At 37.9% G+C, this 23,924-nt stretch overlaps 1 protein-coding gene across 1 annotated transcript in view; it reads right to left on the bottom strand.

Annotated features, from left to right (window-relative positions):
* Positions 1-23,924, bottom strand: part of cog5 (component of oligomeric golgi complex 5) — a 565,478-nt gene that overhangs the window by 206,028 nt on the left and 335,526 nt on the right. Inside the window, exon 11 of the mRNA XM_039761193.1 lies at positions 2,982-3,063. Within this exon, the coding sequence (XP_039617127.1) occupies positions 2,982-3,063 (82 nt within the window). The remainder of the gene's footprint in view (positions 1-2,981; positions 3,064-23,924) is intronic.

A 23,924-nucleotide genomic window follows, 5' to 3' on the forward strand; every position in this document is an offset into this window, starting at 1 on the left:
TCAGGATGATCAAATAATGTATGGACAAGGGACAAGTGGACCTTCTGTTATTCAGCATGAAAGGTGGCAGTGCTTCCCTAGCATGAGCCCTGTATGGTCACCCGCAGGGTTGCCTAGGTATTGTAGACCAATCCTGTCACGGCCCTTGGGTGATGCAGTGGGGGGTGCTATGAAGAATGGACCTTACTATTTTGGAGAGCTTCCATATTACATGGAAGTGCTTCTGGCAGAAGCACTGAAAAGGAGACATTCTGCCTCATCCAGCAGGTGGGAGTCATGATGAAGAGGATGAGAACTCATGTGGAGGAGTGAAAGGAGATGGAGGAGTAGAAGGGGCTTTATTAATGACAAATACATTACTGGATTTGTTGGATTGTTAAAAAAAGACTGCATTAATTTTGCAAATTTAGATTAGATATTACTATGGCCAGATATCAAAATCAAACCACTTGCAAAACTAATTTGAATTCTCCACAAAAAAAAATCAAAAATCAGGTATTAGCCAAACATTTATATTGAGTCACTCTCTATATCATGGCATTAGCAATCACCATTACACTTTTCATCAAGAGTGCGATTGTGCCCCATTAAGGCAAGCACTAACACTTGTCTAGGTCTCCCTCCTGACTTAAAGGTTTGCTGCTTGTTGGACACCCTGCTCAGCCTGCTGAAACATACACTCATCCTGTTTCATACAGTCTAAAGCCTGAGTATAGCCCTATTTTCTCCTAAATGCAGTACAGAAAAATGATTTTTTTTTCACATACCCCCACAAAATTTAGATTTTATATCTCTAGTACATCTGTTGCAAATGCAGGGTGAGCCAAAATACCCTGTATCAATTTTCTCAAAGTTATTGCATGTGGTAGAGGCAGCCGAGTGGGTTGGGGTGGGGGTCCTTTGATAGGCGATCCCTTGTAGCAACATGCCTTGGTCCGGTGCGCCCGGTGCTGTCACTGTTGAAACATTCTTCAAAAACAACGAATCCATCATCACTACACAACACGTATTCTGAACGCACATCAGCATTCCTCCTAACGGTGACATCCCAAATTGGAGAACAATTCTTCAGTGGGTGGCTAAATTTAGACAGATGAGTACAACATTGAATAGAAAATCTCTAGACTGTCCTAGGACTGTATGAATGCCTGAAAACATTCAAGCTGTAAGGGCATCAATTTTGTAGTCTCCTAGATGTTCAGCGTGCAAACATGCTTCTGCCTTAGGAATTTCCAACATGCATTTGAGGAGGATTTTGCATGAGGACTTTAATTTCCATCCTTACAAAATGATGGTAGGGCAGGAACTCACTGAGAGAGATTGGGAGAGCCGTAGAGTGTTGTGCACTAACATTCTGCAAACCGTTCATCGAGATGCCATCGTCATGTGCAGCGATGAGTCACATTTCCATCTGAATGGTTGTGTAATTAAGCAAAACTTTCGCTTTTGGGCTGAAACCAACCCTTTTGAACTTCATCAGATAACCCGGCACAGTGAGCATGTTACAGTTTGGTGCACCATTGCAGAATTTGGCTTTGTAGGCCCTTACTTTTTTGAGGAGAGGGGAGCAAAGGTCACTGTCACTTCAGAACGTTATATATTGAAATGCGGCCCAACTGGAAGAAATTAATGTGGTGGATGCCTGGTTTCAACAGGATGGAGCAACAGATCATATGGTGCAGAGACCCATGCAAGTTTTGATGTCTCCAGGGAAGTTGATCTCCCTGCACAGCGATTGTGGGTGGCCTTCATGTTCGCCTGATCTCACTTCGTGTGATTTCTTCTTGTGGGGCTATCTCAAGTCAAAGGTATACACACACCGACCTCAAAACCTTGTAGCCCTCAAAGACGCTATTCACCACGAAATTGCTGTTATTTCCCTTGAAATGGCCGAACAAGTCATCGTCTTAAAGACTATATCACTAATGTCCACCACCTTGAAGACATCATTTTTAAAACACAGTGCAAAAATCTATTTTGTATACCCTTTCTTATGTCATAATGACATTTATTTTTTCTTGTAGCATTTTTGTAGAATAAACATTTGAAATGTGGTACTTCTTTTTGGCTCACCCTGTGTTTAAGTTAAAAATGCTTCCATAGAGCACCAGAGAAAGCTGGTGTCAGTCTTAGCCAACACATTTGCCCTTTATCATAACAGATTTTTTTTTAAACAGTTAATTCATTTTTAGTACCCCTTTATATTTTTAAATCTGGAGATGATGATAGCAATATAAAGTGTGGAAAAAGGATAAATACACAGAGAAAAAGACATGAAAAATAGCTCTGAATCTTTTTAAACAAAAATGTATCTGTGACAGTTTCTTTTCCTTTCCACTACTGCCAGATTAAACATAGCCTGCATACATGTATGTAGATATCGAACTGTGTTTTAATGTCATGATTATTTTGTTAATCTGTTCATGAGCTCTAAGCCTCTCCTTATCAAACTGAGTTAAATGAAATTGACAAAAGAGATTTAGAACATACGTTGCTCTCAATAATAAGAACAAGGCGGTTTTCCAAGGCCTGGTTGAAAAATGTAAAGAAGATTTTTAACTTCGTATATGACACTTTAATTGCAGTTAGGCAGACTGAGCTAAGCATGTTTTGTGATTTTTCAATTTTATATGGGAGCCTACACATCGAATTTAGATTGCTTGATGTATAAGACCATATGCATTACACTTTAATAAACATTGTTGTGAACTTATGCACTTACAAGTTTTCAAATGGTACAGGGATTGAAACAAGCTAATTGGTTATGTAATATATGAAATTTATTTTGTGCAAGTCCAATATTGAGAGAGATCAATATCTCAAGCCTTCCAACTTTGAGGGTCTATACAAAACTAATATGAATGAATATGCTTTTCATGTAAAACACATTTTTAGAATGATTCCAACAATAATGACCCTAAAAACCTATAACCTATATGTTACTGTTCTTAAAATTATCAACAAAGTATAGTTATACATACCATTTGCAGCCTTCTGAAATTCAACAGATAAAATGTGAGTTATAGCATTCCAGAAAGTGTATAAGATGTCAGCATGGCCATCCTACCAAAAAAAAAAAAAATCAAACATAACATTAACAAAAAACATTGTACACAGGAATTTCTTTAATTGCAAATTAAGCATATGAGGACTACAAATTCAAATGTGTGTATCTTAATGCTTAGGGTGAATATTACCATCAATATTATGACTATATGAAATACTATTCAAATACCCTTATGTTTTGTTGTCTTAAGTTGTTTTTAAGGTATCTAAAGAGAGTTTAACAAAGCTAATATGATTCACATTTTTAAAGCAGCAAATTCCGCACTGCTATTCTATTTACTTTAGAAAAATAAGACTTTAAATTCCTGTTTAAGCAAATGCCTAATTAGACTGTGAAAAGTGATGTGAAAAACTGAACAAATTAAGATGTTAAATTTAACAGCCTAGAATAAATGTTAGCTGAATATATAAATTAGGAACATTTCCTTGAATTTGAAATCCCAATGACATTAAACATTTACATAACTACAAGACAGCCAGTGCTTGCTGTCATAACAGGTTGTGAAATACAACTACAGCACATGTTAAGACAAGGTGCAGTTACTGTAAAAATGGACTAAAATATTATTTGGAAAAATTACTGTGAACCTGATTTATTTTATTTTAAAATTAATTGTAACATTTACATGTGTTGGGAAGTTCTCCACTCATTATGTTACTACTTCTCAATGGATTTAGTTTATAATGTGTACAAAGAGAATAACACAACTAGGGAAACAATGCATGATCATTCAAACATGTTGGAGTAAAATTTTAAGATTACCCTTGGAAAAGTGATCTAAAGGGGTGGCAGGACAGGGGGACATATAAAGAACAATTCAAAATTATATTACCATGACAGGTACCCACCTGAGTACCTAGATAGCCACAATTCCATTTCAGGTTGAAGCTGAAGGAGCCATGTGGAACCAATATGTGGAATCACACATAATTTGAAGGTGTTGCTTCGATCACAAGAATGCATAGGAGAGGAAAGGGGGTTCTAAAAGTGCTACAGAACTCTTTACTGGAGGATAAACCACAAGTAAAGTCTGTGGTTGACAGTGCTACAAAGATGATTTGAAGTAATTTAAAAGTGTGGTCTGAAAACTGAGTTATCTTTTTGAGGTAATCTGCTAAATAAACGGATAAATATAAACTACAACCAATTAAAACTCTTAATTTTCTTCAAATGGATGCAGAGGTGCCTCCTAAAATTATATACCTGCAACAATGACTACAACCCAAAAATGGATTTCAATTTTATTTTATTTTTGTATACAAGAAACATTAGCACAAAAGACTAAAAAATACACAAAATCACAACCTTGGCACCACCATTTAGTAACAGTTGTTCATTCTTGCATACTTAGCATCAACACTCAACACTCAAAACAGCATGCTGGTAGCACATATTAGACTACTGGAAACCACTAACTGATTCATGGAGCCCTTTACATTAAGACATCAATCTTACAGTGCATCCGGAAAGTATTTACAGCACATTACTTTTTCCACATTTTGTTATGTTACAGCCTTATTCCAAAATGGATTAAATTCATTTTTTTCCTCTACACACAACACCCCATAGTGAAAAAAGTTTACTTGAGGTTTTTGGAAATTTATTAAAAATAAAAAAATGGAGAAATCACATGTACATAAGTTTTCACAGCCTTTGCCATGAAGCTCAAAATTGAGCTCAGGTGCATCCTGATTCCCCTGATCATCCTTGAGATGTTTCTGCAGCTTAATTGGAGTCTACCTGTGGTAAATTCAGTTGATTGGACATGATTTGGAAAGGCACACACCTGTCTATATAAGGTCCCACACAGTTGACAGTTCATGTCAGAGCACAAACCAAGCATGAAGTCAAAGGAATTGTCTGTAGACCTCCGAGACAGGATTGTCTCAAGGCACAAATCTGGGGAAGGTTACAGAAAAGGTTCTGCTGCTTTGAAGGTCCCAATGAGCACAGTGGCCTCCATCATCCATAAGTGGAAGAAGTTTGAAATCCCCAGGACTCTTCCTAGAGCTGGCCGGCCATCTATACTGAGCGATCAGGGGAGAAGGGCCATATTCAGGGAGGTGACCAAGAACCTGATGGTCACTCTGTCAGAGCTCCAGAGGTCCTCTGTGGAGAGAGAAGAATCTTCCAGAAGGACAACCATCTCTGCAGCAATCCACCAATCAGGCCTGTATGGTAGAGTGGCCAGACGGAAGCCACTCATTAGTAAAAGGCACATGGCAGCCCGCCTGGAGTTTGCCAAAAGGCACCTAAAGGACTCTCAGACCATGAGAAACAAAATTCTCTGGTCTGATGAGACAAAGATTGAACTCTTTGGTGTGAATGCCAGGCATAACGTTTGGAGGAAACCAGGCACCGCTCATCACCAGGCCAATACCATCCCTACAGTGAAGCATGGTGGTGGCAGCATCATGCTGTGGGGATGTTTTTCAGCGGCAGGAACTGGGAGACTAGTCAGGATAAAGGGAAAGATGACTTCAGCAATGTACAGAGACATCCTGGATGAAGACCTGCTCCAGAGCGCTCTTGACCTCAGACTGGGGCGACGGTTCATCTTTCAGCAGGACAACGACCCTAAGCACACAGCCAAGATATCAAAGGAGTGGCTTCAGGACAACTCTGTGAATGTCCTTGAGTGGCCCAGCCAGAGCCCAGATTTGAATCCGATTGAACATCTCTGGAGAGATATGAAAATGGCTGTGCACCGACGCTTCCCATCCAACCTGATGGAGCTTGAGAGGTGCTGCAAAGAGGAATGGGTGAAACTGGCCAAGGATAGGTGTGCCAAGCTTGTGGCATCATATTCAAAAAGACTTGAGGCCGTAATTGCTGCCAAAGGTGCATTGACAAAGTATTAAGCAAAGGCAGTGGATACTTATGTACATGTGATTTCTCAGTTTTTTTTATTTTTAATAAATTTGCAAAAACCTTAAGTAAACTTTTTTCACGTTGTCATTATGGGGTGTTGTGTGTAGAATACTGAGGAAAAAAATGAATATAATCCATTTTGGAATAAGGTTGTAACATAACAAAATGTGGAAAAAGTAATGTGCTGTGAATACTTTCCGGATGCACTGTATATTATTTTTTGGCACCAGGGATGGCATACCACTTTTCCATCTTTAATGTTTCTCAGCTGTTCAACTTCAAGAAGCTGCAGGAAATACATACATGTAACCTGCCTTATAGAAGTATGTTTGTGCAAGGGGCTTATTACGTATCAGTAAAGAAAATCTGAGCTGTCATTGATTTAAAAACTGGAATGAAGGATGTCATAAAACAAACTTTTGCATTTAAGCCCAATGGCATTTTGATTTTCTTCCCCTACACTTTTTAAAAATCCATCCAGCTACTGCTGTTTTTAAGGCAGCAGGCTACACCACAAAAACAAGCAAATGTGGAGGATTCCTGCACTCTTTTTTTATAATAATCTCACAACATACCCCTGTAGTCACCTAACATTTTTTCTCTTTTTCCAAGTGAAGGGTGTTTATCTTAAGGTCTTTTCACTTGTCTTCAAATCCCCTGCTCAGGACCATCCACCGCACAATCAAGGCAACCTTTTTATTCAACCAAAAATATCAACTCCAGGCAATAGAATAAAGCACCCATGATGCACTACAGCAGACCTACACATGTCCAACTAAAACATTAGGAAAATACTAGCTTGTTTTATTTTTTTCTTTCTTTACATAACCTTGTAGCAAAGATGTGCATTCTAATAAATCTTCTTTTTAACAAGCTTGTGTAAAACATAGCACTGCAAATTGATAGGCTGTTTCCATTATATGCGCAACATGTGTATACATGGCATGGTACACAATTAAAACAGATGATGTCCAAGTACAGTATACTTCTGCAAAACATGACCATCATTAAATAAAAGGTAATGAAAAATATTTACTTTCTCAAATGTACTTTCTGTCAGCAGCACACACTCCTTAAAACATTTTTTGGTGTTTTGCAGGTACGGTATTAGTGGGAAATACCTGAATGCACAAAACTAGCTACCAAAAAAGTGAATGTAACTTCTCTGATAAGGAGAAAAAAAAAGTCTCAAAAAAGCATCAACAAAGGTGGTCTGTTTCCTACTATTGATTTAACATACAGAAAGGCTCCATAAGGACCCAGAGATACTTCAAAGCAAAGTTAAAACTGCACTCTACCAGACCGTGAACATCATTTATACCAATGGACATTTTAAAATGCAAACTATACAATCACTGTGGTGGGCTGGCCCCATGCCCAGGGTCTGTTCCTGCCTTGCGCCCTGTGTTGGCTGTATTTGGCTACAGCAGACCCCCGTGACCCTGTGTTAGGATATAGCGGGTTGGACACTGACTGACTGACTATACAATAATTTACAAAACTGATTATTAAAAATTCCCACTTATGTTATAGGATATCTGCTTTATGGAAGAGTCACAAAATTATATAGAGTTAATATGGAATAGGCAAATGTCAGAGATAACAGAAAGACTGCAAGGTTAGTAGAACTAAATGACTGTTGATCTGAAAATGTATCACATTGTGTAGACAAGAATAAAATCTTTAAGGTTTGCTTCTGTTGTTATCTGAATAGCATATACCCATATATACTGACACAATTCTTTAAATCCAATTTATCAATTTTCTTTTATTAAATAACTGCTACTATTTCAATGTGGACATGTACAAAAAATACCATGGGATGGTTAAACGTCTAAAATGAAACAGCTGATATTAAATTATTTTCAAATTTAAATTAATTCAATCAATAAAATACCTTTGATTTTCATGATATATACTCAGAGATTTCAATGTTCATGTTTGGATTAACAGAGATACCTGCAGGGAAGTGAGTGGGTAAAACAGCCTGTCTGCTGTGAGCCTGAGAAGTGTATTTTCATTTGACTTCTCTGTTTGTTCTCTGGATTTACATAGTCTATGATAAATAATGCAATGCCATCAACATAAAATTACAGCTGAGATTATCTGGTCCACTTCTGGACTGTCAGGTAAAAGAAAAGATGCTGAGTGCTTAAATAATCACCACTTGGTGGTGAACTGGCTCAGATAGATGGACTGACTACAGGGTAGATATAGAAGACAGAAATGGACAATAATGGTGTAATATGAATTCCAAGAAAATGCCAGCAATGAATGTAAATCTCATTTGCAAAAGAGATTCTCCTGCTTCTCAGTAGTTTTAATGGGCCCTGTTAAAGAATTCCCTAGTAAAGGCAGTTACAAGGAATTGTGTTTAAAATTGATAGGATCCTTTCACAGCCAGAACAGACACAAGACATAACTTGAGGTCATTTAGGTTGAATGAGGCTGTAAAATTAAAAAAAAAGAGGGAGAAGCTGCATAACCAGCCGAATGAAAGTTTGAACATTATTTTGATGAACTCATGGAAAATGTCTTTATAAAGTGGCCCGAAACAGATCCTGGCAAAAAACTGGAGGCTCGGGAAGGTTGGCTGGGCCATTGCCAGGCTGTTCTCAGTAAGGCTGGGGAAATATTGACCTTGAAATGGGATAACCTAGGGAAGTAAAGGAAACACTTGTACATCTGGTTGATACATCCTTCTTGGGGAGACAGCAAGGGAAGAATTTGCTGGGAATGGGTCAGTTTCTGTGATAACGTTACTGCAGTAGTTGAAGTGTATGAAGTTGCAAAGCTGAGCAAGAGGATATGATATTTATTAACAGAACTCCTCAAATTTTTATGTAAGGCACCTTAAGTATGACAGAGTGTTGCGTGGGTCCCCATATTCATAAACAGACAGTAGAATATTCAGTTATTCCTAGAGCTCCCTACATTGGTGTGCTAGAATGAATCTAAAACCTAAGATAAAGAAGGAGCAATGCAGGCTCCATTCTAGCCATGGAACACCAATTTGTCTTTACTTGAAAACCTATAGCAATCTGATAAAGGCAAATTTGGCTAGGGACCAGAGTAAACAGACAGATGCAAGACAGGTGAAAAATCAACAATTCAGGGAGACTTCAGAGCAAAGAGGCACTGCTCCTCTGAATTAAAGCATGTCAGTTAAAGTGATCTGAAATGCTCCTGAGTGCCACCCAACCAAGATGTTCTGTAGGTACAGTATGTCTTATCCAGGTTCCCAAAATCCAGAAGCTAATGAGTTGGCTGTCTGAGTCCAGCAAACAAGTAGGAAAAGAAAATCTGTAGTTCAGTAAAGTTCACTTTAGAAACTTCAAAGAAAAACGTTATCACACACAGAAAATAAAAAAAGTAAAAACAACTCTGTTTTGTTGCAGTCTTAGCTTTCTCGTGTGCAGTTTGTGTTATGTTTTATGCTTAAAATTAGGTTTCTCTTCTATGCCATATTCTAATAAATTTACAATTTGTAGGGTGAAGGTTACCGTTTGAATCTTTTTATACTTTAAGCACTGACAACTGCAGGACAGAGCAAAAACAGAAAAAGTCTCTCCTCAGAAAGACCAGAAAATAAGTTAAAATATTCAATTTACATATTAACTAGCAGGGATTAGATGTTCTCTATATATCATAGAAGTATAAAGCCAAGCATTACCACTTTACCATATTGTGACTTCTACTTTTTCTTTTTGTGAATATGCTTAAGCCTGGTGGGAGATAGTTGCATGATATATTGGTTTTAAATGTTATAGTCATGAAGGCTGCAGCCTTTATGTCCAATGCTTTTCTAAAAAAATAATATTTATAAATTATAAAGCAGCCATGATTGGCCCTGTGATCATGTTATGAATAGAAACTACTCAGAAAAAAGAAAGATAGATAGATGTTTGAGGGAAACAGAAAAAAGTGCTTTTTATTTGAAGTATTTCTTTATAAAAGTTCATGTAAGGGGAAGACACCAATCCCTGTGCATTTTACTAACATCTAACTGGGCATTTTTTTTTCTTCAGAGTACTTACATGCATATTCGTAACTCACAAATGTACAGAATCTCCAAACTATAAAAATTGTTACAGTATGTTATTGCCTCTAATTTTATTTTTGTACATTACTTTGTGTCTTGTGATGATGTGCTCTGTAGAAACGATTATATAAAATAAAATTTTATTCATTTATATTAAGTATATTGGAAAATTGTAAAAACTAGTTTGGCAAGGAATATTCAGCTTTGTTACTATACAACTTCATAAATATGTAAAGGTTGCCTGTGCTTTGACTTTTTAATAAGATTCACTGCATTTAATCTTGCTGTGTATACTGTATTTGTATATTTTTCAGACAATTGTAGTTTCTCCATGACTATCTTAAATGAGCATTCTTGCATTTGTATGTCCTGTACACATTTCAGTAGCTGTCACTTTACTAACCTAATGGTGAACACTACAACACAACAAACAATATGCACATGCATCTAACCATTCTTGACATTTCATGGTTTTTGCTATGTAAATCATGGTGATCACACACCATATTAACAAGTAAGAAGTAAATTTAGAAAAATGGCAGTGTGTTACACACAGTGTATAATGAATAAAGAAATATAAAATATTAAAGATAAATACATCTTAAGAAAATACACCTTATCTATAATGTATGTATTGCAATTAATGTGTATGCCTATACTTTGCTAGCAGTTGAGTGTTGTACCGTGTTAGCCATAGATTGATACAGGAGAAAGTAATCTATTTAGTTAGCCAATAAAAGGTGTCATTTCACCCTACTTTCTTCTATACCTTGCTGCTACATGTTAAGAATGCATAGAAGGTGGGCACAGATTTCTCAATCTCAATGTGATACATTTTTAAAAACATAACATTACATCCTAATCCTAATATCATTTGTCATCTGTATGCAGTCAAACTCAAACTCACACGATCACTGTTTATTTTGTAAAAGTTAGCTCTGAAATCTTTTCTTAAGAAAGGCAAGAAAAAAAAAAAAAAAATAACATGAATGCATCAAAGATTGTCATGTCCAGCTATGAAAAGATTTTGTTTGATAAAGCAGGAAATAATAAATCACTCTGTTATTTTCATTAAGAACTTCAAAGCAAACTACACTATGAGACCATACACAAAAAAAGATCAAGGAATTAAGAACATGTGCAAACATTATAAAATTGCATTCTAATTACAAATTAAACTTATGCTTTAAAAACAAAAGAAAAATACAAAAAAAAAAATCTTAAGTAGTTTCATCATCTCTGAAAAAGAAAATAACATTTTAACAGAACAATGGTTTATCACCGTGTTAACTCATCAAATGTCACTTCAGTCCTTAGGCTTATAATCTGCATTATTTTAACATGTATGTTAGTACATGGACAAAGAGACTGACAGGCACACAGTCCAGAGCTGCTTCACACTTTGAGCCCGGTGCTGTCAAAACAGTCTCCTTGCTGTCACTCTTACTTTCATGAAACCAGAAACACATGGGCAGGGAACCCAGGCCATCACAGACTATAGGACCACACCACCTGTCTGCAGTGGAGATGCCTTTCTTCCACATATTCTAGATAACTTCTACACATGGTCTGATGCCCTGAACAACATATCTATGAAGAAATCTTTCCCCCTCAGGAAGAACAGGGACTATGGCTCCATGGCTTAACGTGAGGAGAAATGTAAACTGTTCCACTGAAGCTGCCATATCATCTACTCTTCATCTGGCCCTGTCCTATTTGGACAAAATAGACACTTACAGTTGGTCCATAAATATTTGGACAGAGACAACTTTTTTTCTAATTTTGGTTCTCTACATTACCACAATGAATTTTAAATGAAACAACTCAGATGCAGTTGAAGTGCAGACTTTCAGCTTTAATTCAGTGGGTTGAACAAAAAGATTGCATAAAAATGTGAGGCAACTAATCCATTTTTTTAACACAATCCCTTCATTTCAGGGGCTCAAAAGTAATTGGACAATTGACTCAAAGGCTATTTCATGGGTATGTGTGGGCAAGTCCGTCGTTATGTCATTATCAATTAAGCAGATAAAAGGCCTGGAGTTGATTTGAGGCGTGGTGCTTGCATGTGGAAGATTTTGCTGTGAATAGACAACATGCGGTCAAATGAGCTCTCCATGCAGGTGAAAGAAGCCATCCTTAAGCTGCAAAAACAGAAAAAACCCATCCGAGAAACTGCTACAATATTACGAGTGGCAAAATCTACAGTTTGGTACATCCTGAGAAAGAAAGCAAGCAATGGTGAACTCAGCAATGCAAAGACAATGGAAGACAACAGTGGTGGATGATCGCAGAATCATTTCCATGGTGAAGAGAAACCCCTTCACAACAGCCAACCAAGTGAACAACACTCTCCAGGGGGTAGGCATATCGATATCCAAGTCTACCATAAAGAGAAGACTGCATGAAAGTAAATACAGAGGGTGCACTGCAAGGTGCAAGCCACTCATAAGCCTCAAGAATAGAAAGGCTAGATTGGACTTTGCTAAAGAACATCTAAAAAAGCCAGCACAGTTCTGGAAAAACAGATGAAACCAAGATCAACCTCTACCAGAATGATGGCAAGAAAAAAGTATGGAGAAGGCTTGGAACAGCTCATAATCCAAAGCATACCACATCATCTGTAAAACACGGTGGAGGCAGTGTGATGGCTTGGGCGTGCATGGCTGCCAGTGGAGCTGGGACACTAGTGTTTATTGATGATGTGACACAGGATAGAAGCAGCCGAATGAATTCTGAGGTGTTCGGAAACATACTGTCTGCTTAAATCCAGCTAAATGCAGTCAAATTGATTGGGCGGCGTTTCATGATACAGATGGACAATGACCCAAAACATACAGCCAAAGCAACCCAAGGGGTTTATTAAAGCAAAGAAGTGGAACATTCTTGAATGGCCAAGTCAGTCACCTGATCTTTTTTTATTTATTTTTTATTTTTTATTTTATTAATTTTATTACAATCCATACATAGCAATCAAGTTTATACAAAAAAAGAATTATGTTAAGAACAGATCGATCCCCACCCTGAGAGAGAGAGCAAGCCAAACGTGTAAAATTTAAGGCTTGTAAAATACCTAAATTAATAAATTCTCTGTGCTTTATAAACTTATTTTAAAATATTACTGATTAGATCCTGCCATGTTTTGAAAAAAGTCTGTACAGATCCTCTAACTGAGTATTTGATTTTTCCAATTTCAAATAATATAACACATCGGTTTCCCACTGACTTAAAAGAGGAGAGTTTGGGTTCTTCCAGTTTATGAGAATAAGTCTGCGTGCCAACAGTGTAGTGAATGCAATCACAATTTGTTTGTCCTTCTCCACTTTAAGACCCTCTGGAAGAACCCCAAACACAGCTGTTAATGGGTTAGGAGGGATTGTGAGTCCAAGGCTGTCTGAGAGGTAATTAAAAATTTTTGTCCAGAATAATGTTAATTTGGTGCAGGCCCAGAACATGTGACCCAGTGAGGCTGGGGCTTGGTTGCAACGCTCGCAGGTTGGATCATGCCCTGGAAACATTTTGAGAGTTTTAGTCGAGACAGATGTGCTCGATATATAATTTTGAGTTGTATAATTGTATGCTTTGCATATGGAGCTTGAGTGAATTCTCTGCATTGCTACTTTCCACTCCTTTTCTGATATATTAATTGAGAGATCTTTTCCCAGTGTCCTCTTGGATCTTTGAAAGGAAGGGATTGTAAAATGATTTTATATATTGTAGAGATGGAGTCTAACTCCTTGAAATTGAGCAATATTTTTCCAGCGTGGATGAGGGTGCAAGATGAGGAAAATCTGGAAGGTTCTGTTTAACAAAGTTCCTGATTTGAAGATAGTGAAAGAAATGTGTAGCTGGAATGTTAAATTTGGAATGTAATTGTTCATAGGATGCAAAGACGTTGTCTATATAAAGATCTCTAAGCAAGTTAATTCCAAATTTTTCCAGATATTAAAACTGCATATGTTTGTGAAGGTTGAAAGAGGTGGTTCTCTTGCAGGGTGCCACAGAAGAAGCTTCTCCGTCTTAAAATGCTTTCTACATTGGTTCCAGATTCTAAGTGAGTGGAGCACAATTGGGTTATTAGTGTATTGCCGATAACGTGTGTTTATTGGAGCACAGAGCAAGGAATACAAAGAAGTACTGCAGGATTTTACTTCTATTGCGGTCCATGCCTGTGTATGTTCTTCTATTTGTGTCCAGGTTCTTATCCTGTATATTTGCTGCCCAGTAATAAAACTGGAAGTTAGGTAGAGCCATGCCGCCTTCTGCCTTTTGTCTTTGTAGGGTCGCTCTTTTGATGCGTGGATGTTTTGAATTCCAAATAAATGAGGTTATTGTTGAATCTAATTGCTTAAAGAATGATTTATTAATGTATATTGGTATGTTTTGAAATAAAAAGGAGCTTAGGAAGAATATTCATCTTAACAGTGTTAATTCTTCCAGCTAGTGTGAGATGAAGGGTTGACCATCTATGCAAGTCTTGTTTAATTTTTTCCATGCAGACACGAAATTTTGTTGATAAAGAGCTTTATGTTTACTTGTGATGTTTACCCCTAGGTATTTAAACTGTTCTGCAATGATAAAAGGTAGGGTGTCTAATCTAATATTATATGCTTGAGAATTCACTGGAAAGAGTACACTTTTATTCAGATTAATTCTGAGACCAGAGAGCTTTTGAAATTCTGTGAGTGCTGCTAAGACTGCAGGCACAGAATTTTCTGGGTCCGATATATACAGTACCATGTCATCTGCATATAATGAGATTTTCTGTTCCAGTCCTTCTCTGCTAATCCCCTTTATCTGATCAGTATTTCGACAATGTATTGCCAGTGGTTCAATGGCAATTGCAAACAGCAGTGGTGACAAGGGCATCCTTGTCTTGTGCCACGTTCTAGTTTAAAGTAGTCTGAGCAAATGTTATTGATGCAAACTGAAGCTTCTGGGTTAGTATACAGTAATTTAATCCATGCACAAATGTTCGGCCAAACCCAAACTTCTCCAATATAGTAAAAAGGTATTTCCATTCAATCATGTCGAATGCTTTTTCTGCATCCAATGATAATAATATTTCTGGGGTGTTTGATTTAGTTGGTGAGTATATTACATTAAACAGGCGTCGAAGATTTGAAGATAAGTGTCGGCCCCTAATAAATCCAGTTTGGTCTTGTGATATTACGAGGGAGCACTTTCTTCATCCTTCTAGCTATGATTTTAGAGAGTATTTTAACGTCGTTATTCAGAAGTGAAATTGGTCTGTATGATGCACATTGTAATAAGTCCTTATTTTGTTTTGGAAAGACAGTGATTAGTGCTTGGCGAAAGGTTTGTGGAAGAGATTGGTTATCTCTGGCTTCTGTAAATGTTGCTAATAGGAGGGAGCTAGCTGAGCGGAGAATTTCTTGTAAAACTCTGCAGGGTAGCCATCAGGGCCTGCTGCTTTTCCACCTTGGAGTGACTTTATAGCATCTAGTAATTCTGATAATGCCAGAGGTTTATCAAGTTCCTCCACACTAAAAGCGTCAATTTGTGGTATCTGTAATGTATCCAGAAATGCATTAGATTGTATATTGTCTTCTTTAAACTCAGTAGTATATAGGGATTTATAGTAGTCTCTGAAAGTGTGCATTATATTTTTGTGTTCGATGATTTTATCTCCGTTCGTGTTAGTGATTACGAGATTGCGTTGCACATCTTGCTTGTGAATTTGTTGCTAAAAGCTTATTAGCTTTCTCTCCATGTTCATAATAATGATGTCTGGATTTGTAAATTAGTTGTTCAGTTTCTTTAGTTGTCAAGAGGTTTAATTCTGAATGTAGAGCCTGCCTCCTCTTATGTAGAGTCTCGCTTGGTAGTCTGGCATGTTCTTCATCTATTTTAGTAATTTCGCTTTTATCTCTGCTACTTTCTTCGCTCGGATTTATTTCTGTGGGAAAGATATGAGATAATCTGTCCTCTTAAGAAGGCCTTAAGAGTTTCCCAGAGTATTCCTGCAGAGATCTCAGGGGATGTATTTGTCTCTAGAAAGAATTTGATTTGTTTGGATATAAATTCAGTACAATTCTCGTCAGCTAATAGAAGGGGTTGAGGCCATCTGCGGGTGAGTGTATGGGGCTTAGTAATTTCAGCTCCAAGATCATAGGAGCATGGTCCGAAATAACAATAGCATCGTATTTACAAGATTTAATCTTAGGCAAGAAGTTATTATCTATAAAGAAGTAATCAATCCTTGAGTAGCAATGATGTACTGGTGAGTAGAAAGAATATGTTCTTGAATTTGGGTTTAAAAACCTCCAGGGATCTGATAAGTTGTGATCAGTTATAAACTTTGTAATTATCTTTGCGGTGTTAGTTGCCGCTCCCCCTGTGGAGGAAGTCTTATCTAAAAGTGGATTTAAAACACAATTAAAGTCCCCAGCCATTATAACTTTATGAGTGTTCAGATTGGGAATGGATGCAAATAAATTTTGTATAAATTCCTTATCATCAACATTAGGTGCATAAACATTTATCAAAATCATTTTACAGTTAGATAAGTCTCCCATGACCATTACATATCTCCCTTCAGGATCCAATACTACATCTGATGCTACAAATGGTACTGTTCTATGTATGAGAATTCCCACCCTCTAGTTTTCTTTGTAAAACTAGAATGGAACATTTGGCCAGTCCAGTCTTTTTGCAGCCGGAACTGATCCTTGCTTAGTAAGTGGGTTTCCTGTAAAAATACTATTTTAGCATTTAGACCTGTTAGGTGAGAAAGTACTTTCTTTCTCTTTAATTTGATTCAGGCCTTTAACATTCCAGCTTACGAAGTTAACTGTCCCATCATGGAGACACTGATTCTGAGTTTTTGATGTCATTTTATAGTCTTAACTGGAAGTGAAATAGTTTAGGTCTTAATTTCCTATTTCCCCAAGAGTTGTTGCCATGCAGCTTATTATTACGTTGATAGTTATAATTATAAAGATTGAGATGATAGATTAGGTATAGATCAAGCCTGCTCTCTTTCTCTTCCCCTTAACCCCCACCTGCCTTTTTGCCTCCCCAAGTGAGGCTAAAACCCACTTCACGCAGTCCCAGTCCTCTGACATACCCAGAGACAGAGCACGTCCAAAGCACAACAAGCCCCATGCAGTGGCGCTTTAGGTTAAAAGATAGAGATATCTGTTACCAATATAGTCTTTAAAAAAAAAAAAAACATAATTTTGCACTTAAGATATATATATATATATTCTTCAGCAATTTTAGTGCATTAAGATGATACCCCAGATAATAAACCCAGGTGATGGTGTTAAAGATGTGTCCAAAATAAGCATAACAAGTCTTAATGCAGTAATAGCAATAACAGTAAACCAAGGGTATGATATTGAACAGTCTCGTTTAGGGTACACATGAAATAATTAGAAAAGAAAAAGAAAAAAAAAAAGGAGCAAAAAGTAATTAAGCACAATAAAACATAAACATATAGCGCCCTAGTAATACTAAGTAATAATAAAATATATGAGAATATATGCTGATAAAAAACCCGTATTTTAAAACGAATAGATCAGACAGTAGATTATTAATCCAATAGATTATTAATCCTAGCATTATCATTTAACGCCATGACTCACTATTATGTATCAGAATAGTCCGGGATCAGCTTTCTTAATTCATTTTCTGCTTCTTCCTTGCTAGTGAAGACATAGAAATGACCTTGCCATTCCACTTTCAGTTTTGCCGGATACAGGAGGCTGTATTTGACACTGGCTTGCCGTAGCCGCTGTTTAATATTATAGAAGGCTGCGCTTAATAGCTGTTGCTGGAGAGAAGTCAGGGAAGATACGAATGTGGTTATTTTCATATATAATATCTTCCTTGTTTCTGAGGAGTGCCATCACCTCTAGCTTAAATGATAATCGTTCAAAACGAACTATAAAAGATCTTGGTCGGGTCTGACGGTGTTTGATCAGCGTCGCGTAAGCGCTGCTATCTCAGATTCTGCTTTAAAGTCGCCCCCGATTATTTTAGAAAAAAGTTCAGCTGCGAATTTCACAGGGTTTGAACTTTCTCGATTCTCCGGCAGGCCTTCAATTCTGACATTATACCTTCTACTCCCATCTACTAAAGCAGCCAGTCTGTCTCCAAGTTTTCTCTGAGTTTTTTACATTCGGAACTGACATTTACTGCTCTTTCCTCGGCACTGGCAGCTAAATGTTCGCCATTTCGATCCGATTCGTGAATGTCTCCTTAAGATGCTCCAATTGATCAGCAAGCGTGCTCAGTTTAACCGAGTTTTCCTGAATGCGCTCTTCAATTTTACCCAGCACCTGTCGAAGTTCAAGTTGCATCTCTTGACGCAGCCATTCATTGGCCTGTTTCATCTCCTGTTTCAGTCTCTCAAGTGCCTTTGCCGTTGCTTTCTCATTAGCCTTCTTGCTATTCTTTATATCTTGCGTGAGCTCAGCGAGCAACACTTTCAATTCAGATAGCTCAATTGAGCCTTCTTGTACCGTAGATGAAGCAGCAGACCTTGCTGAAGCCGGTGCCCCCGCTGCTCCAGGCCCGCGTAATTGCGCAACTGAAGCCGCGGACTTCCCGGCCCTTTCCAGTTCCAGGTAATCTTCTCCAATCGGCAAGCTATCCACATCTGCACTCACGATCGCACGATCGCACCTTCGCCCCCCCTCTCGCTCTCAGCCAGTGACGATGTAGCGGACCGTGGTCCCGAGGAGTCTGTGCTTTCTGTGTTTTCTCCCATCTGATCCAGGTCTGTCTCTGATAGGCCGTATCTTGAACTGGGGCTTGCTGATCGCAGCTTGGATGTAGCTTTAGTTTTCGATTCTTTCGAACCTACCTTCTTGCTGGCCATGTTTATATGTGCTTACATATACTGTAGCAGTCCCTCTCGAGTTGAATAAATACAGGATATCTCAGAATAATAAGCAAATAATATGAAAAATAGCACCACTGCTAGCGGAGCTCCACTTCAGACGTCCATCTCTCGCATCGGACGAGACCAAGATCTTAACCCAAATGAGTATGCATTTCACTTGTTGAAGACTAAACGTCGGACAGAAAGGCCCACAAACAAACAGCAACTGAAAGCCGCTGCAGTAAAGGCCTGGCAGAGCATTAAAAAGGAGGAAACCCAGCATCTGGTGATGTCCATGAGTTCAAGACTTCAGACTGTCATTGCCAGCAAACTGTTTTCAACCAATTATTAGAAATTAACATTTTATTTCTAGTTATTTAATTTGTTCAATTACTTTTGAGCCCCTGAAATAAAGGGACTGTGTTAAAAAATACTTTAGTTCCCTCACATTTTTATGCAATCTTTTCAGTGTTCAACCCACTGAATTAAAGCTGAAAGTCTGCACTCCAACTGCAACCAAGTTGTTTTATTTAAAATTCATTATAGTAATGTACAGAACCAAAATTAGAAAAAAGTTGTCTATGTCCAAATGTTTATGGACCTAACTGTATGCTAGAATGCTACTCATAGACTTCAGCATTCAACATCATCATTACCTAGAAACTCATAGTAAACTTGATTCTTCTAGGCTACAACACCTCTCTATGCAGCTGTGACGATGCGGGTTTGTTGCATGCTCCCATCTTCTGTCTGGGATCCCTTGAACCCGTCACCGTCGGTAATGTTACCAATAAGCTTAGCAGTGAGGCAACAAAATAGCAAGGGGATGGTGAAAAAGTGCCAAGTGCTTTTATTAAAACAATAAACAAAATACTTCAGAGGTGGGGGTTGACTTGTTCTCAATTCTAATTTTTGTAAAAATTGATTGATTTGTATGGAATGATTACAATAAAAACTAAAAAAAAACAATTAACAAAACAAGGTGTTCAAATTAAAGTGCAGTGCCTTCCAAACAGTCTTTAAATAAATAATCCAATAAAACCAGAAGTGAAAATGTGCCTTTTTACCTGCAGCTCCCCTGCTTCCCCATCTGGGCTTCCCAATAGGGGAGTCGCTCTACCTGCAGCTGGCCTTCTCTCTACTCGCAAGCTGGTAGGTCGCCTTTCCGATCCCTGGCTCCAGTAGGCACCACCGAACAGCGACTTGGGATTCCAAGGACTCTCATGCTGGGAACACCACGTCCCAAGACCCGACTTCAGCTGCCTTCCGTGGCCTTACACGGAGAGTCATCCGCCTTCTGGTCACTCTCACCCTTCAAAATAAACTCTGCGGTAGCAACCACTACTGCTACTCCTCGGGTGTCGGCCTAACACCCAAGCTCCCTGATCAGCTGCCGCGAGCCTGCACTTGCTCGCTCGTTCTCCTGCACCGACTTTCTCTCTCTCCCCTCTGCTTCCGGATTTTCTCCTGCAACCTCCCATCCATTCTCTCTCTTTTCCTTCTTTCTCTTTTTTTTCCCTCCTTACATGACTCGAGCTTCTATTTAACTAGAGGGCATGGCAACTGTGGCAAATCAGCAGCCCCAGGAACAATCACAGATGTGGACGGTTTCTCACCTGTGAACTTAGGTGAGAAATGCCCACATCGCGACTCGCCCCGAGAACTGCTTCAAACACACAACCACCATGCCCCCTCACCAAGCCACAAGCGCAGTGATTATATATATTTTAAAAGCGGCCCTTTGATGGGAGCTGTGGACCTGCTATACCACAGCAGCTAGTTTCTGGACATCATGACAGAGAAACCCAAGATGGTTCATGTCAGAAACACAGCCCAGGGCTACATGCACAGCCCACTTTTTCATTTTGCTGACTGACAAATGTGTACAGCTTTAACACCATCATTAATTTGAGGATGACACAATGGTGGTGGGTACCATCAACAATGGGCATGTGTCAGTTTACAGAATAGAGATACTGTGAGTGATTGGTGGACTGGCACACGTGCAACAATCTGTCTCTTAACATGATTAAAACAAAGGAGATGATAGTTGACTTCAGGAAGGTTTATGGTGTCTGCACCCCATTGCACTCTTAGGGCTCTGAAGTGGAATTGGTTAAGAACACCAAATTCCTTGGTGTACATCTGACAGCTGACCTTACATCATCAATTAACACTACCTCCAGAGCAGGCTTTATGGAAGAGTGGTCAGAAAAAAAGCCATTGCTTAAAGAAAAAAATAAGAACTCATGCTTAGAGTGCTTGTGGAGGACTCTCCAAACACATGGAAAAAGTTTCACTGCTCAGATGAGTTTAAAATGTAACTGTTTGGCCATCAAGATAATTGCCATGTGAGGTGCAAACCCAAAACTTCTCATCACCCCGAGAACACAATTCTCACAGTGAAGCATGGTGGTGAAAACATCATGCTGTGGGGATGCTTTTCCTCAGCAGGAACAAGAAAACTAGTCAAGATTGAAGGAATGATGGATGGCATTAAATACAGGGCAATTCTTGAGAAAAACCTGTTTCAGTCTGCCAAAGATTTGAGACTAGGACAAAGATTCACCTTCCAGCAGGACAATGACTACACAGGAGTGGTTACAAGGGAAACATCTAAATGTCTTGGAAAGGCATAGTCAAAGCCCAGATCTCAATCCAACTTAGAATATATGTTATCACTAGAAGATTTATGTACACCAGCCCATCTAACTTGAAGGAGTTGGAGTGTCCTGAGTGGTTAGATGTACTAAGCTAACAGACACATTTCCCAAGAGATTTGCAGCTGTAATTTCAACAAAAGGCTTTACAAAGTACTGACTTTGGGATTGAATACTTGTGTACACTCAAAATTTCAGTTTTTTTTTACCTATTTCTTGTTTGTTATCACAATAAAAAATATTTTTCACCTACAAAGTGGTAGCTATGTTGTGTAAAACAAATGGTGCTAAACACCCAAAAATCCATTTTAATTCCAGGTTGTAATGAGACAAAACAGGACAAACACAGAAGAGGATGAATACTTTTTCAATTGCCCTGTATACTTGTTACTACTGTTGTTTTTTTATTATTAGTTATTATCATTTACTTATTTACTAGCATTTATTAAACAGGACACAATGGCATACTGGCAAGTCTGTCAGTTTCAATCACATTGTGCATTTAGGAACCTCTGTTCACTGGACATTCTAGCCCTTATATCCCTCTTTATTAGTGCTTCTTTTTGCCTTTGTTCATTAGACATTGCAGCAATTTTGTGGAAGTCGGATGACACTAAAATTCTGCAAGGACCCCAGATGTTTTGTCATTTTATACACATGGTGAGTAAAAATTATGTTAACACTAATGGATCATTTTTCATCTCAGCCACACTTTTCCAGGTCGATGGATAGATCGTGGTGGACCACTGCCATGGCCTCCACCCTCTCCTGATTTGTCACCCTGTGATTTCTGGTTATGGAGTATGGTGAAGAAGCGTGTGTATAGCAGGAAAGTTCATGATATCAATGACCTGACGGACAGAATACGGACTGTGGTATCATCTATTCCCCACGAAATGTGTGTCCAGGCTTTAAATGGTACTGTTGCTCATTGGTTTTTGTGTGTTGAACCTGTTAGAGAACAGGTTGAGACATTCCTGAATATCATCTTGCACATATGAAGTATGTTTAGTGAATAAATTGTTCCGCTATTTAAATGTTAACACAATTTTGCCTCATCCTGTATATTGACTACTATTAATTTCAATTTATTCCTATATATTCATTTACTTATTATTAGTATTATTATTTGTCTATTTATTTCTGCATGCATTGTACAGAATGCTACTTGTCTTGCACTTGCACTGTTTATATGCATATCACACACAATGGTTTTCGGGAACATTATCTTGTCCCACTGTATGCTGCATACTGTGTTTGGATAGTATGGCAATAAAGCTTCTTGATTACCTGACCTGGATTAAGCATACTTGGCAATTTTGTTATATTTGCATGTGTATTCCATTGTATATTGCCTTATACAGTATATGAAGTTTGTCATCAAGTAAATTAATAACACAGGTAATATTTAAGGTAGAGGGTAACTGCTCGTTTTTCATGAGACTGTTTAATACCTGATACACGTTCAAAAGAATGATTATCACAGAGTTAATTTTGACCTAGCAAAGTCAATTGAAGAATAATTGCAGTTGGAAAACTACTTTGCAGAGCCTGGAGACATGATCAAAATATGAAACTTTTAAAAACTGCAACTAGAACCAGAAAACACAATGGTCTGCAAGGACCAGGGCCCCTCAGTTCTCACTCGTGTGGTGACTAATGGATAGTGTGCTGAAGTCATGGATAGTACAATTCTAAAATCACTTCACCTTGAAAAGAGAATAACAGAGCTTAACAGATATTACTTATTTAATTATAAGTTAAATAATGATCATACAAACAATTAAATGGAATGATCTGTGTCTAAAGGTGTCAGTTTGTAGGAAACCAAAATTATATATTTCGAAGTACTTGTCAAATAGTACAACAATGACAGAGAAGAGTTATTAAAAAAGTACATCCACATTACCAAGACATCCAGGTTAGATAAACTGTTTTTAATTTGGTCTGATGTGAGTGTGGGTGTGATTGTGTGTAGGCCCATTGAGCAACTGGTGCCCTGTTCAGGGTTGGATTTCACCTTTTTTCCAGTGCTTTTTGGAAAATATATAATTGGGAAAGAAAATGTATGGATGACATAACCTTGAAAACCTAATATAATTATGTGAAATAAGTAGAGGAGATAATGTTCATTTTATGTAATTTTCTCTAGTTTATGATCCTGAATCAGTTATCAGTGACCCAAAAAAATCAATGTACTGCTCTTTTCTTAAGCAAACAGGAATAGTGAATTGATTATACTTGTAAACCTCATTAAAAATTCACATCTTTGCAGCTAAATATATTGTACTCTTTTTTAAATCATGAAAGCCATTAAATAGGTTATGATTTTGGCAACATCTTTATAAATGACGTCTTTCTATATGTAATGATACATATATATCATATATAACATATATATACACATATACACACACACATAACACATACATA

This window comes from Polypterus senegalus, chromosome 8, assembly GCF_016835505.1.
Source record: "Polypterus senegalus isolate Bchr_013 chromosome 8, ASM1683550v1, whole genome shotgun sequence".
Taxonomy (NCBI): Eukaryota; Metazoa; Chordata; class Cladistia; order Polypteriformes; family Polypteridae; genus Polypterus; species Polypterus senegalus.